At 56.2% G+C, this 16,870-nt stretch overlaps 1 protein-coding gene across 1 annotated transcript; it reads right to left on the minus strand.

The window, feature by feature from the left end:
• Positions 1–370: 370 nt before the first annotated feature.
• Positions 371–15,534, minus strand: LOC119104176 (protein TEX261-like; the record flags this gene model as incomplete). The annotated part of the gene is made up of 2 exons (XM_037227854.1): positions 371–973; positions 15,417–15,534. Coding segments are annotated over 2 exons (234 nt in total), but the record flags the coding sequence as incomplete, so codon positions are not given.
• Positions 15,535–16,870: the final 1,336 nt, after the last annotated feature.

Raw genomic sequence — 16,870 nt, forward strand, 5'->3', positions numbered from 1 at the left:
GCCGGATAAAAACCGCCGCCATCACCCAAATCCCCGAAGGCAGACCCCATCCTCCAAATCTCCGGCAGCCGGCAGACTCATTCCACGACAAACAGGCCGCGGGCGGGCGCGGCGCGAGCGCCGGCGGCCATCCACGGGCGCGTGGCGCCGCAGAGCCGGACCCGCGGCCGTCCTCCGGCGGCAGCGACGCCCACTCCGCCGCCCAGCCGCGACACCATGGCCGACTGTATCGATGTCAACGCGGCACGGCGCTCGCGTCCGACGCGACGAGACATCCGAGACAGGGGTGCACTGGCGGCGGGCGCGCGCCGACGCCCGACCGAGCGCGGTAACGCGCAGGCACGGCACAGTCACGGGGCGGTGTTGTAATTGTACGGACACTCGCCCGCGCCGGACACAGTGACTGGCACTAAAGCACGCAAATGAATGTCACGCGCGATCACAGAGGTCAAATCAGGTCACATTCGTACAAATACTGCCGCCAGCGCTGGGCGCCGCCCCGCCATCGGCTGTTAGCAGGTTTGGCTGGACGGCAGGTGTCCCGCCGGCGGGACCGGGCGTCAGCTGGCGCGTGCGGTCTACTGACAAGCCGCCGTCGGCCAACGGCGCGCACAAAAACCTTCGGCCCGACACCAGTGGTGATCGACCTCAGTTGACACGGGCTGACTCCGGCCGCGGCGGCGACGCCGCCGGTCGACGCGGCGGCGGGAGCTCACCGGCCCGCCGCGGCGCGCAGAGCTGGCCTCTCACTGAGTGCGGACGGCAGGTGTCCCTCTAAACGAATGCGCGGCGCGCTGGTGTCAGCGCCGCTCGGCTGGAGGCCACATCGTGCCACGCGGGGCGACGAACGCGGCTCATTAGTAGGACTTCTTGTTGCGCACTGGTAGCAGACCGTCTTTGGCGTAATTGAACAGGCTCAGCAGGCCGTACTTTTTGCCCTTGCGTGAGAAGTAATTACTGAGCACGTCGTCTTCTGAAACGGCAGCACAGGTTGATTAGATCGGACGGGCGTGAAGACCGAAAGACGCGCCGTGCTGGGCCGAGAGGTGACACTGTTCCTCCCTCCCCCTCTCCATGCCGCGACACGCGCTGGGAGCTCATCCGCGGTCTCCAGGAGGGCGCGGCATGACACCGCGCCTCCGCACGCGGCGACGCTCGCCGAAAGTTCGGCAGCGCTTCCCATCCGGCAGGCAAAAATCAACACTTCTTCAACGTCGTCGACAATAGGGGACGTTCGGCATGCTCGGCCGCTTTTGCAAGGTCTTGAAGGGAATGTTCCACATTTGAAGATATTGAGGTATGCATCAGATGTGATGGGAAAAGCTTAGTTGAAACTATTGGTAAAATTTCAAGGTTCAAAAACGACGCGAAGTGGCAACATTTCAAAGTTTGTAAAAATGCGCCCCATTACGTCATTGTTTGATGGCGTCATAGAATGGTTTTGTGACGACAGTAATACCTGGCAGCATCTGACAGCCAGACCTTAAGAATGCCCCGAAACACACGAAACGTCGCGGGGGCTGTATCGAGTGGCGGATTAGTGGGTGGTTTGTTTGTGGATTTTTTGTCTTGGTGCTGGCCGGAAGAAAAGCTTTGGTGGACTGTTTGACATGCACAACGTAGCGATCGCCAGCTTTTAAGGCAGTTTATTCATATCAAAGCACGATATGCTGTGCTGCTGCTGTGCTGTTGATGATTTTGTCAATACTTTATTGTCGACCCATCGTTGTCTGCAGTACTGTAGTACTGACATTGATATCATGCGATGTGCACAGAAGTTACTTTCTTCACTGTGTGTACCTGGAAATGCGGTGCCATGCGAAAATGAATAAATTTGTAACGTTACTATAAATTGATTGCCATCGTATTGCTATTGCTATGGTAAAGATGGTAAGGTTGGACGACCAAGAAGGCTTTTTTGCTTAGGATCATTTATGCAATTTATAGCTAACCCTAATATAACTATTGTGGTGTAATGACATTCTTGCTGTTGACAGTCCTTTGGCATTATTAAATCAGTTGTTACCAGTCATTCATAAATTGCAAACTGCTGCCCCATAGGATCGACGGAGTAGACAATCAATGTGATACATTGTGTAATGGCACAGGCCAATAGCTGTGGCACTACCTCAGCGCTGTACTGTGGCATGACACAATGAACAATCACATGGTTTTTGTACTGCAATCCATGCTGCTTTCGTAATAAATTCCATCATGAAAAGATGGCTCAAGTGTCCTCTCTTGTATTGACTCCCCATCTGACATATGACTGGCCAGAAACATATGATACAGTATACACATCACTTTCAGCAAAGCAGACAACCAATAAGAAGCATCACTTGCTCAGCCTGTTTTGGGAATCCTCAAAGCGTAGGTGAGAAAGATGCAAACACATCTTCCACTTCCACAGTCATGCAACATGCCGCAGCCATCAGGCTGCTTTACTAAGAAATAACAGGAAAATTTTACATGTGACATAACACTGCAAAAATGCCGACCTTGCACAAGGCTGAAAACATGACAAGTGCATGTAGTTATAGTTGGATGGGCAAAGTGCCAGGAAGTGATGAAGCTGCCAGTGCACACAAGGCTCATGACAAACATATTATAAAGTGTTATCCGAGACATCAACAGCAACACTTTTCCACCTTTCTCAGCACTCAGCATCTCACGCAAGTTGCAGTGACTACGCCATTGATGACTCACGAGCAACGCTCGCCTGTATACGAAATTTGTGAAAACAATGCAATATGCATCCGTAATAATGCAGCTCCAAGTTTTCAAAATTATCTAGGGAGACAATTTCACAAGCCATATAATGTGAGCCTATACTGAGCATGTGCATTAATGAGCTGTACACACCAGCCCCTACTGCCAGAATGAATTGCTGATATAATGACACACAATGGATTAATCAAATGCTGTAATACCTCAACAGGTTCAAAATGTTGGCAAGATCATAATGAAGCACCAGCTTGCCTTTGTACACCCCTGTAACATAAATGCTTGTGCTTCTCTTAATTTGCCAGCATTCCTTTGTCATGTTCACACACAAACATAAAGGTAGAGACAGGTATCAATATATCACATTTTATTGGGAGTCAGTAGACTTAAAGAATACCAAAACAATGCTCTCTCTAAGAAGTAAAAACTCCGCATGCACACTTCCCATCATATCAATATCAAGCCACTGGCACACACTACCAGTGATCACACTTATTTCAACCCACCGATTCACGCTCTTTTGTCAAATAAGTGTGATCTCACGCTTGCACAGCTCGCGGAACTATCAAATTGCAGGTTTTCTCGCAAATTTTCAGTCACCGCATTTCACCGTGACCTCCCTTCAAAAAGTCCCAACGGGGGTTCATAGTAATGCGGCTCAAGAAGTTTCTTCAAGAAGTAAAAAAACGCCAGCAGGGGAAAAAGATAGATTTGCCGTCGCGTCTTCTTTTCATAGCTTTCGGGAGAGTGCCTGTTTTTGGGGTGTCGCACCTTTTTTGCAGAGAGTGGCGTTGTTTTTATAACATTGACCTGTGGCCTAGAAATAAGGAAAAATGGCCCGTTCACGACTAGTGCCGCACAACCCCAGAGTGCTCACGCTTACGTTCGCGACACGCATTCGGCAGCGAAATCTTGCTCACAGCCAGTCATCTTCCGCGCGTTGCATCATACGTGCCGCATCATCGCTTTCGCGAATGTATCAGCGGCCATGCTGTTTTGACCATGAGCAGGAAATAGCCTGTAGTATGACCGCGATCGCAAGACGTTTCTATGACGTCATTAATGCCGAGGCAACTTTGAAATAGGCCCCAAATAAACCTTTTCGCACTTTTGTGGGCGTGTAACTCAGGAACCAGATCGTTTTGGATCTTAAAAAGGACATGGCCCTGAACTGCATCAAAAGGTCCTCAAGATGGCTATTTCAGTTCAAAACGCCATACAAATGTGGAACACTCCCTTCAACTTATGTCCCATTACTTCAACTCTGCAGCATGTTGTCAAGTGGGCACCTGCTGTGCGATTGCCTAGTGTAGTGAGCTGTGCGGCACTTTTCTGGCCGAAGCGGACTCCTGGGTAGCGTCGCGAGTTGAACGCACTCTGCCGACCGTTTACAACGCCAACACCTGTCGACGCGGGGCCTCGGCACGGTGGCAATGACATGGGCACTGACCAGTGCAGTGTCAGTGACCCGATCACTGATCAGCACAGTGCGACGAGGCTTTCGGAAAAGGGTACGCAAGGAACACAAACTGCTCTTGAAACGCCATTAAGAATTTTCCACATATTCGGAGGAGCGTAAGCCTCCCTCGTGTTCCTTAACTTCAGGGCGGGGCCTACGGGTGTTGTGCACAGGAGACCCACTTTCAATCCCAATACTCCCCATTACTGAAGAACGTCCACCTCTGGGCCGCAACGTAGCGACTCTCAGTTGTTGCGAAAACAGACAAACAATGTTCCCCGACCCAGCCAAGTCACTCCGCATTTGGGTGATTGAGATGGCGCCCGTCATCGCCCCATGCGAACGGTCCGCGCCTGGCCGCGAGACCGGAGCCCAGGCGCCCTGCCGGCGCTCCGCGGCTGATGAGCTCCTGCGCTACGCCCCAGCCGCCTGTGAGGCTCGCTGCCGACGGCCGACGAAGGCCTGCGATCGACGCCAGACGCTGGAGTGTCTCGCGACTGTCCACACTGAGTCACGGGTGCACGGATGGCGACCTGACGGCCGACGGAGGCCTGCGATCGACGCCAGACGCTGGAGTGTCTCGCGACTGTCCACACTGAGTCACGGGTGCACGGACGGCGACCTGACGGCCGACGGAGGCCTGCGATCGACACCAGACGCTGGAGTGTCTCGCGACTGTCCACACTGAGTCACAGGTGCACGGACGGCGACCTGACGGCCGACGGAGGCCTGCGATCGACACCAGACGCTGGAGTGTCTCGCGACTGTCCACACTGAGTCACAGGTGCACGGACGGCGACCTGACGGCCGACGGAGGCCTGCGATCGACGCCAGACGCTGGAGTGTCTCGCGACTGTCCACACTGAGTCACAGGTGCACGGACGGCGAACTGACAGCCGATGGAGGCCTGCGATCGACGCCAGACGCTGGAGTGTCTCGCGACTGTCCACACTGAGTCACGGGTGCACGGACGGCAGCGAAGGGGAAAGGGGCGCCCGCCCCCTCTCCCACCCCCGCCACGGCGCCGGATTTTTTGTTTCGTATTTCACCAAAGGTGGCTCCCGACAGGAAGCTAAAAACCGGCGTGATGCGCACCTACCGAGCCCCTCCCGCCCCCCTTAAGAAAATACTGGATGCACTCCTGATGTTTATTATAACAGGCCGCTTAAAATCAGCAGCATCGTCCAGGTTGCTGAGAAAAACCCGGCTGAGCCACTGAGCAAACGCAGTGAGCATCAGCAACTTCGCTTTGATCTTTCACAAACTGTACTTAATTCCCGTATTCGCATGAAATGAGTAAATAGGTCATGATGTCTTGTTCTACGATGGAAAGCAGCTCCGCCCCGCCTCCGAGCGGGACAGCAGCCGGACAGGTGGCGCCGGGGCGGGACGGATGCCGTCTCCGGCAGGTCACAGAGCTCGGTCCTCCGCAGCCGGAGGCGGCATCTGGGTCTGGCGCTGCCCGACATCAGCGGAACCACCCACCCATCCGTGTTCGTCGCGAGCCGCGCGGAGCTGGGAAGCCACCCAGTCAGACCACCCACCCACCAGAGCGGACCGGAGCTGGGTGCCCCCCGCACAAGGCAGTTCCGTCCGCCCGGGGTGGCCTCGGCGCGCTGTAGAATGACGACCCCCACCAGCGCAACCGGCCTCCGTTTAGGGCTGCCGACCGTGGGCGTAAAGCGCCACGACGGCGCCACGGCGCCCCGCAACTGTGTGCAGCTGGCGGCCTCCCCAAGACGGCCGTCGTCGCGCGTGACACATGAGCCGCACGGTAACGGGGGCCGCCGGTCACGAGCCGGCCCCCACCGGGTCAATAGGGTAAACGCTTCGGCCCGGCGGACAGACCGACCGCTCACAACGCGCCGGGTCCGCACGGTCACGACGCACAAGCCCAGCCGCTCAGAGACAGGCGGTGGTTGCTTTGCGTTAGCGCTCTGCCCCCTGCGCTGCGCCTGTGACGTGGACGAGCCAACGCAACGATTTGCCATTGCAGTATTTGAAAGCAAATCATGTCGAGGCCAGTAAGGCGCCCCGCTGAAATGACCCGCAGCGATCACATGGTAAAACACATCGTCAGTGTAACGCACTTTTCCAAACAGGAGGGCACAGAACCAGCGTTCCCCTCGCTCCAGCACGCGCTCCTTGTCACGCGGTCACCCCGCGCGAGGGCCCCGTTCGTCCACGGCTGCAGCGTCGTCTGGCAAGCCTCACAGCGGCGCCGCCGGTGACGGCGGCGGTCATTAACAAATGGGAACGGGTGTCGGCGCGGCGTGTGACGCGGCAGAGTGGCCAGACACGCCGACTGCGCGGCTGCACGCCACCGCGTGCCTCCCCTCCCCCCCCCTCCCCCACCGCCTCCCGGCTGGCTTCAGCGGCGCGGTCTGAACGGCGCCGGTGCCGGCGCCGGCTGAGCCCAGGTGAGTCACAGCCCAATCAGCGCGGCGAGCTCCTCTCCCGCCCTCATGTCAGACCCTCCAAGACCTCACTACCGCCTCAGGTCAGGGTAACGTGCCCCATCGACGAAGAGCCGGTCGCCGCCGTCGCGACACGAAGCCCCGTCGTTCGCCGAACCCTTGGAGAGCGGAGCGGTACGGCGCTGAACGGCCGCCCCGCCGCTGGATTCCAGCACGCGGCTCGTCAGTCCAATGGCGCATGCTCAAGAGGACAACGACCTCATGACGGCATCATTTCCGGAAAACTGATGTCCCACCCAGCGGCAGCAATCTTATCGGGAAATGCCTGACATTAGGGAGCGCTCTGCGCCCCGTGGTGCATTGGGGCTATCAAGCTACAACGGGCGGCCCAAGTGTCCAGTGCAGGGAATGCAGCTTTTGTTGACGAACCCAACTGTTAACAAACGGCAAAAGCGTCCGGCGGCAATAAACCACCTGCGTCCATCCATCTGGTTGCAAAACTGCTCCATATCAAGCAATTTCAATTGATGAGGTTACGGTGCGCACTCGCCCCCAAAAAAATTCATTGATGGCAAACTGACCTGTGAACTGCGAGCAAAAACTCATGCGGAGGGAGAGCTGACGGTGCTTCGAAGTCATCGCGTCTGCTCATCTTTATCAAGCATTGGTGATGCGTCGCCGAAAAAGTTGCCTTAAAGCAACACTGCACTTCTCTTGGTTGCATTTTTGCAAAAGGCTTCGCAATACGTTTCATAACATATGCGTAATAAAGAAGCATTAAGTCATCTGGGTGCAAAAGAAACCGACGCTGGGCGACAGGCCCTGCTCTCCGCGGCTACGCCAATGAGTGCTTCACACACACACAGGACATTTCATATCTAATCTACCGGTACCGGCTTGGAGCCCAAGTACACGCGAACTGTTCGGTCTCACCAATGTGGGGACGCCAGCCGACAAACTGGCCGAAGGTGGCCGACCCGGCACAGGGCCGTGCTGCAGCACCGTGCGGCACGGAGAAACCGCGTTGTAGCAATGTGCGGCACTCAGAAAAATCGTATTGTAGCAACGCGCGGCACGAAAAGGATCACTCTGCTGGCCTGTCCGAATAATCTGTGTGTGTGTGTGTGTGTGTGTGTGTGTGTGTGTGTGTGTGTGTGTGTGTGTGTGTGTGTGTGTGTGTGTGTGTGTGTGTGTGTGTGTGTGTGTGTGTGTGTGTGTGTGTGTGTGTGTGTGTGTGTGTGTGTGTGTGTGTGTGTGTGTGTGTGTGTGTGTGTGTGTGTGTGTGTGTGTGTGTGTGTGTGTGGTGTGTGTGTGTGTGTGTGTGTGTGTGTGTGTGTGTGTGTGTGTGTGTGTGTGTGTGTGTGTGTGTGTGTGTGTGTGTGTGTGTGTGTGTGTGTGTGTGTGTGTGTGTGTGTGTGTGTGTGTGTGTGTGTGTGTGTGTGTGTGTGTGTGTGTGTGTGTGTGTGTGTGTGTGTGTGTGTGTGTGTGTGTGTGTGTGTGTGTGCGCGCGCGCGCGTGCGTGCGTGCGTGCGTGCGTGCGTGCGTGCGTGCGTGCGTGCGTGCGTGCGTGCGTGCGTGCGTGCGTGCGTGCGTGCGTATATATATACATATATACACATATATGGGTGACATATATGTATATATACATTTATATATATATGTATCTATATATCTATATGTATACATATATATGGCGTCGCCTGCCTCTCACCCTGGCAGGAAGGGCGGGCACCGCGGGGAATCGAATCCGTACCTTTGGTTTCCCCGACGCGCAGCGGGTAACGCAGACGCGTTAACCACTACCCTGCCGGCACCCTGTCTGAATAATCAAGCCGGACAGGTCATCCAATGCAGTGGAGCAACCAGTGGCGCAAACATGGAACAAAGGGTTCTGAGGGCATACTTCCCAAGTGGCGGCAAGACTGGGACACGCGATTTACATTGGTCGCGACCTTGAGTAGACGATACTCCCGTGCCCGTGCCTGCCAAGGACAATGTTTGAGGGGCCCGAAGAGCGACCCGATGGCCCCGCAGGACGGACGATCAAGGACCTGATTGGCACACTAGGGGCCCTAACGGTCGGAAGGGCTGACTGTAAGTCGCACTAAAAATCCCGGTCCGTAAGGCCGAGCCTTTAATTTTAGTCAGAGGTTTCTTACACCCACTGAGAACCCGTTGTGAAAATGCGGACCTCTATTTCGGTCAGAGACTATCAACACCGAAAAGTTGGCTCCCAGTCCGTTTAAGCCCTAGTGGTAATTCTCCGAGCAGGAACAAAAGCGCGGCAAGCGATTTGCATTGGCTGAGGTCGGTGGAACAATTCGGGGTGCACAGGGACCAACAGGGAGCCCTGTGTCGGCAAGTGGCCCTGATTCGGCCGAGAGCTATGTTCGAGGGGGCCCAAAGGGGAAGAAAAGGGGTCCGAAGGGCCGATCGGGACCAAAGATGAAAGGCCCGATTGGAAGTACGTAAGTAAGTGGATTGAAAGCGTTTCGCTTCGACGTGGAATGAGGCTGTCCAACCCGATTGATGCAAGGGTTCGTTAAGCAGAACTGGAGTCTATGTCAATTATTGAACCGCCTGCAGCGATAAGGGATCTTGTTGCGTCAATCTGTGTCAAGGGCTTCTGCATTGATTTGCGGGCGACTGCCCAGGTCAGAGGACCCCCAGCGTATAGGGGCGGATCCAGAGGGGCGGGGGGTGGGGACGGGATCTTGCCCCCTTGGACCACGAAAGGGCGCATAGGCTCCGAAGGGGTTCATAGCCGGCCGAACAGACACGATTTTTTAACATAAAACGCAGCAGACTTGGACGCCTTTGGGCCTCTAAGCAGCCAAGAACATTCGCGAACGAAAGTGAAGGGTCCATTAGCGAACAAAAACAATTCTTCACTGATTGAAAGTGGTGACTGAGAGATTTTAAGGCTTATTACGCTGTCCAGAGGCCCTTCGCTGTTCCTGGGAGCCCTGCATAGACTTAACCTTCTACCCCCGGGTGCCGCCAGATTGGCAACCGGTAGGCACCCCACGCTGTGATGGAATGGCCCATCAGCGCTTGGCCGGGAACGATAATGTGCTTCCCTCGTGTTCTACCCACGGAGCCCCCTTCCCTGGAGAATGGTAAGGGGCCCGCTAATGGTCAATAGGCTGGGTCTAAATAAAGTTAAAATAAAGAAAAGACCAGCCCATGTTCGCCTGGGAACGTTCATTCTTTTGCAGAATCGTTTTATGAAACAAATTACATAAAACGTTTTGAGCCCGCGCGCTTGCAATCTTATGTGTAACAGCAGCTATGACCGGGGGGGCTGCGGTCTCCGCCACACCCAATAGCGTTGGCCACTGCAGAAAACACCGGGCCGCCGGCACAGCGCGCGAGAGAACGACCGTCGGAAAAAATTGCTTCCGAAAGTTTTTAGAAATCAAATGTTACCACTCAAAGAAAAGACTGGGGCGCATACTTTACTTTTTTATTTTGAGGTTGTCCTCTGAACAGATTAACAATCAGAGCAACATGAATATAGAGATTTTTCCAATTCAGCCACCACATTGCAGCACCAGCTCGTGGTGCTGCAAATGCTAATCCGCCACCAACTATCAATCTCAAAATCACTCAGTGATATAACTGGCATGACAGCCTTTTAAACGAACAAAGTGCCTTAAAGCGTACAAAGGCGCTTCTTTCAGGTGGACCATTTTTGTCCGCCGATTGTCTGCCGCCTAGTGTTGGCTGCGGTGCGGACCACGCGCGGCTCATGGAGACGTTAACGCCGGCCGGCCGGTTTTTGTTCCGAAGATTTACGAGGGCGCATACCAAGACTTCGTTACAGAACTTTGTGACTTATTGGTTTTGAATGACTGTCGAAAATTTCCAAACGAACATGGGTGGCCATGTTTATGCAAAATTTTAAACCCATTTATATCCAGTCAACGTCCACGAGGTCCCCAATACGCTTGGAGAATCCGGGCAAAACAGTGACAAAGCCTCTGAGCCCTATCAGTTCAGAAAGTGTCTTTCTACCCACTGTAAATGAAAAGCGTCGGTTTTTTTTCCATACAGCCATTTAACGTTCGCTTCCTTTAGCTTGGCTTCATAATGCAAACAGAATGGCATCTTACCGTAGCTTGTCTGGCTTATGCCCCAGTTATGAGCTTGAAATTAAAAATAAAGCGAAGAAAACCGCGCCACCTCAACATCAAGTGGAGCAAGTTCAGTGATTTTTTGCGGGGGGAGGGGTTTCACCATCAGGTGAAATCCTGTGCCCCCTCCCCTTACATAGGCTCTGGCTGATGGCTGAGGGAGCAGCACACCATGGGTGGCGGATTAAGTGTGCACTCATCAAGCTTTGCTTGCCGAAAACTCCGGGCCTAACCCCACCCATGCGAAAAAATCAAAGCAAATTTTCGTAACCAATTCCATGATTCCTAAACAACCGAGTTTTACCCGGTAAGTACTAAACGACTGATCAAATCAAGGACCGTCTACGCCAGCTTCTAGAGGCCTGGACCCCATCTATACATATTACCCAACAGCTAAGCCGGCGTGCAATGGCACGCCGACGTTCGACCCTCTCTCCCCCCCCCCCCCCCCCTTCCTCCCCAATCCGAGCCACATCTGGCACGTCGTCTCAGAGACAGAGCCGGGCCCGAGCTGGGACGATCCGCGGGACGTTGAGCCGGGCAGCCGACGGCCGCCGACCCCGCCCGGAGCAGGAATCCCCAGCTGACTCCCAGCACGTCCCCCGCCAGCCCGTGACCCGCCGACCCGCCTGGAGCGGGAGTCCCCAGCTGACTCCCAGCACATCCCCCGCCAGCCCGTGACCCGCCGACCCCACCTGGAGCGGGAGTCCCCAGCTGACTCCCAGCACGTCCCCCGCCAGCCCGTGACCCGCCGACCCCACCTGGAGCGGGAGTCCCCAGCTGACTCCCAACACGTCCCCCGCCAGCCCGTGACCCGCCGACCCCACCTGGAGCGGGAGTCCCCAGCTGACTCCCAACACGTCCCCCGCCAGCCCGTGACCCGCCGACCCCACCTGGAGCGGGAGTCCCCAGCTGACTCCCAACACGTCCCCCGCCAGCCCGTGACCCGCCGACCCCACCTGGAGCGGGAGTCCCCAGCTGACTCCCAGCACGTCCCCCGCCAGCCCGTGACCCGCCGACCCCACCTGGAGCGGGAGTCCCCAGCTGACTCCCAGCACGTCCCCCGCCAGCCCGTGACCCGCCGACGCCGGCCGCGCAGTCCGGGGATTCCCCGCGGCCGACCGCCGCCGCCGCCGGCGCCAGGATGGGCGTCCGGCGTCGGGCAGTGCGCCGCCCTCGCCAACGGTGTCATGACATCAGCGCTACGGCAAACATTCCTTCCCACAGCGGTGCGACGACATCAGCTATAGGCGACAATACTTGAGTGTGACTGCTTGTTGTGAGTGGGCGCCCCACGGCAAAATTTATACTCCAAATAATCATGCACATTATCACACCTACTGTAAGGACTTATAGTCTTTACTTACATGCGTCATTACTTACATCAACTGCAAAAACTTGTGATCGCCATTACTAACACAGCAAATACGTATCCAGTCTTCACTTAAACGCAACACTGCTTCTACTAAATAAACTCGTACACGACATGAGTACTATACGACAAAACTTATCTTGCAAAGACATATACCAATTATTATCGCTGCCTCTACAGTTAAGACCCAACCGCAAGTAGTTGTAGCTTTAATGTCGCGCACAAGTCTTTGCAGTAGATGTAATGCCGTGTATAAACAATGGTTGCATAAACTTTTGCAGTAGAGATAATGACAGGTGCAAGTGCTTTAAGCATACGTCTTGCCGTATGGTACTAATGTTGCGTATAAGTCCTTGCACAAGAGGTAGGGTCGTGTATACGGAAAGACTGTAAAAGTCTTTGCAGTAGAAATGTTGTCGCGTAGCACTAACGTCGTGTATTGGCAGTAGAACTCATGTTGAAGTACTGCTGTCGGTAGGAGTTTTTATTGTAGCACCAATGTCATGGAGCCTGGCGATCAGAGCGCAGCGCGTGGCGGCGCCGGCCATGTCAGGCCCGGGCCGACGCCTGACGGCACAGGGGTAGTGTGAGACGGCCGGCCAGGCCTGGGCAAGCCGCAAGTACAGCCGTCCGCAACAGTGCTACAAATACCACCCAATAAACCCCCATAACAATGTCGGGTTGTTTTTTCTCTGCCTAGCCTGAAAACCCGGCCCCAGAGGGCATGCCGGATTACCAGGGACAGCGGAGGCCCACTGGATATATCGGAAGAAAGAAAGCACGGCTCAAGTCGGCCTGGGTACACCACGACCGGGCCCTGGGAGAAATACATATGATATGCACTCTACCATCTATATATCATCTTTGGGGGCATTTCATGCGGGTGTTCTAACCTCTGCCCGACTGGGAAACCGGAGGTACGGGGTTCGATTCCCCGCGGTGGCGGCCCTTCCTGCCGGGGGGAGAGGCAGGCGACGCCGTATAGCCTGAGCAGCTGAGTGCGTCGTTGAGTCCCAATGGCATCCAGAGCACGGGTGTCCATGGCGACTACAACATTAGAAGGCTTCCGATGCACGGCCGTGAGGAAAACTTTTCTTCAGAAAGTACTCCCTATGCTGTGGGGGTCCAAGAAGGCATCATGGTATGCGCTTGTATACGTATAAACAAAAAAAAAAACAGCCAGAGTTTGCGGAAAGGGGGAGGGGCAAGATGGTGCTGAGGTGACATCAGTTATCTGTTCTGGTGGTACACTGACAACCGTCTTCAGGTCCTACACCTTGGTGATGATGTAGTTCAGGAGTGACTCAGTTGGTATGAGGAGTGCTGATGCCCTGATCAGTTTAAGCAGATCTTGGTCACCCGTTCATTGCGTGAAACACTTACTCATGTTCCCCGAGCGAAAACTTCACGTGGTACCAAGATCGTCTCGATGCTCTTACTGACGATCGGGTTCACACACACACGCACGCACGCACGCACGCACGCACGCACGCACGCACGCACGCACGCACACACACACACACACACACACACACACACGCACGCACGCACGCACGCACGCACGCACGCACGCACGCACGCACGCACGCACGCACGCACGCACGCACGCACGCACGCACGCACGCACGCACATATATATATATATATATATATATATATATGTTTTAAGATATATGAACATATGAATATGTGTATGGGTTGCATATATATATATATATATATATATATATATATATATATATACAAATCGCGAGCAGCGTAGAGTCCTCGGAGCGAATGGGAGGACCCATGGAGGCCCCATGAGTGGTCTAGAGAACTCCGGTCAGTTAACATAAAGGACCCTGACAACAGCGTTGGACACCCTGAGTAAATGCGAAGAACACAGGAGGTATGCGGCACACCAATCTGGGAGACCACCGAGTGATCAAAGCCACACGACGAATCCGCATAAAGGGCCGCTACCAACAAAGCGAGGGCTCATGAACAGCGCCAATTGCTCAAAAGCTTCTCCCATCACCGCCCTCCCAATCAGCCGACAGTTCTTTCCTGGGCTGACCGCGAGGCGCGCTGCGCGCTCCATTGCCAGCTCCCCAGCTCCGGCCCGTTCCTGTGGCTGGCGTCAGGGCGGCGTGACACTCGGTTTTGTCTTGCCGCGATGATTACGCGGCTGGCTGACGCACTCGGCGGTGGCCGCGCGTCACCGGCCACAGGATCGACCGCAGCCGATGACGCGCTCCACACCAGTTATTATGCGGTCTGCCTGAGTCGGCCGGCGGCGGTCGCTCGGCTCGAGACGACTGGGCGGCACCTGGCCGGAGGCGGCGGGGCCGATCGAAGCCGCCGCTCCTGACGGTGTGTCGTTAGTGCCGGCGCCGGCGACCCGCCGACCGCCACGCTCGCGCCGCGTAATGAGTCACAGCGGCGGATGCAGGCCGGCGAGCGACACACCACTGTCGGCGCCGACCCCCGCTCGGCGCAGCGGCGTCCCGCAGGGGCGTGTGTGCTCTGGTTCAGCACGCTGACCCTGCACCAACGTCCCTGGGCGCGCCCCTGACTCCGGCTTGTTAGCGCTCCGAACCGACGGGAGAGCGAGGGGCGCGCCGGTGGCGGGCGGCACGTGCGAGCTCAGGTGCGCCCTCGACACGGCTGGACGACTGGCCCGACCCGAAGACGTCCCGGGCGGAGGTGCAAGGGTCCAGCGGCTGACGTGGCCTCTGGTGTCTGGGTTCCAGTCAGTGGGTAGGGGAGGGAGAGGGCTGACGTGGCCTCTGGTGTCTGGGTTCCAGTCAGTGGGTAGGGGAGGGAGAGGGCTGACGTGACCTCTGGTGTCATGGGTGCGGTCAGTGGGTAGAAGAGGGAGAGGGCTGACGCCAAAACATGCACCTAGACTCGTTGGAAATTGCAAACCATCAACCCAATGTTTACAGGACATTAGGCTGACGGTTCCACAGCGCTCACCTGGCGTGGTCAAAACGAATGGAATGGTCTTCAACCTGTTCCCTGCCGGCCCAACACACCCGCCCCTCGGCTCGGGCACCATCGGACACCTCGGACCGTGCCGTGCCGCGATCAGCGCCCCCCCCCCCCTCGCCCGACCCACCGCTCCCGCCCTCCCCTCCCCGCCCCCTCCCTCGGCTCGGGCACCATCGGACACTTCGGACCGTGCCGTGCCGCGATCAGCGCCCCCCCCCCCCTCGCCCGACCCACCGCTCCCGCCCTCCCCTCCCCGCCCCCTCCCTCGGCTCGGGCACCATCGGACACCTCGGACCGTACCGTGCCGCGATCAGCGGCCCCCAGCCCCGACCCACCGTGCCGGTTAGAGGAGCTGTGATCGGCCACCGTCGGCAGCACGTTCTCGTTGGCCGACAGCGAGACGAGCAACTCAAGTGGTACCAGCCACAGGCAGACCACGAAGTAGCCGATCACCTGCGGGCACGGAACGGAGTAGCGATCAGGCCGGGTTAATGGGCGAGACGCCAGGCAGCTGACGCGAACCGGCCCCGGGCGCCCTGAGCATCCGGCCCATGGCTCTCCACAGCTGGCTAGGCCCCACCGCCCAGAAAGTTTCGACCACCGTTCGCTCGTTGGGCTGAAAACTCGCCACTTGGCCCCTGGCATCGAGCCAGCGGCAAAATAAATGCATAAGTACGCACTATACCAACTGGTCTGCACCAGTTCCGAAGCCGAGACGGTCCGTCCGAGATGGGCTGACGCCGGAGGCCACCGGCCGGTGCCAGCGTCGCACAGCGAGCCCCCATCGCCAGGCCGGCCCTGTCGCCGCGCACCGGCCGACGGTCAGGGTCGTCTCTCTGCCGCCGCCACTGCGCGCCCACACGCGCTGCCTTCCGGCGGCACGCGGCTGGTCACGCGCCAGCCAGTCACGGCAGGCGCCGCCGGCCAGACGCGGCGGCAGCATGGACGGCCAGGGTCGGCTGGCGGGGAGCAGCTGTCGGCACTCACCAGCCCGGCCCGGTATGCAACTAGACGCGCAGCACTCTCCAAAATATCAGCCGGCAGCCCCGCCCACCTCGATCAGCTGGGGATCCAGTCCGCAAAAGCCCGCTGTGCTGCCACGCTGAGCCGGCATCAACCTACAATTGCTAAGTTAATTTCAATATGTTTTTTATTTCTTCTTAAATGGGAAAATTCCTATTTGCACATTTGCATGAAGGTTCTGAACTGAAACAGCCATTTCTGAAAATAATTCGGTACAGTGCACAACCCTGCCCTTCTTAAGGCACAAACCTCCCTAGTATCTGAGCTACACGGCCGCCAAGATGTGCAGACTATTTAGGGAAGATTATTTCGGAGTCATCCAGGCATCAATGACTTCACAATAACACCGTTTTAAAGGGAATGCTCCACATTTGAAGGTATTGAGGTAGGCATCAGATATTATGAGAAAAGCTCACTTGTAACTATTAATAAGCTTTCCGGGTTCAAAGACGACGCTTAGTAGCAAAATTTCAAAACTTGTAAAAACGGACCTCGTAACGTCATTGTTTGATGGCGTCATAGAATGGTTTTGTGACGACAGTAATACCTGGCAGCATCTGGCAGCCAGACCTAAAGAATACCTCGAAACGCACGAAAGCTGACGCCTACCAGTCATTCTCGTCGCGGGGGCTGTCAGGTGGCGGGTTAGTAGGTAGGTTATTTGAGGATTTTTGTATTGATGCTAGCCGTAAGAAAAACTTTGGCGGATTGTTTGACATACGCAACGTAGCGATCGCCAACTTTTATGACAGATTACTAGCTGCTA

The sequence above is a fragment of the Pollicipes pollicipes genome, unplaced genomic scaffold, assembly GCF_011947565.3.
Source record: "Pollicipes pollicipes isolate AB1234 unplaced genomic scaffold, Ppol_2.1 Scaffold_603;HRSCAF=690_pilon_pilon_pilon, whole genome shotgun sequence".
Taxonomy (NCBI): Eukaryota; Metazoa; Arthropoda; class Thecostraca; order Pollicipedomorpha; family Pollicipedidae; genus Pollicipes; species Pollicipes pollicipes.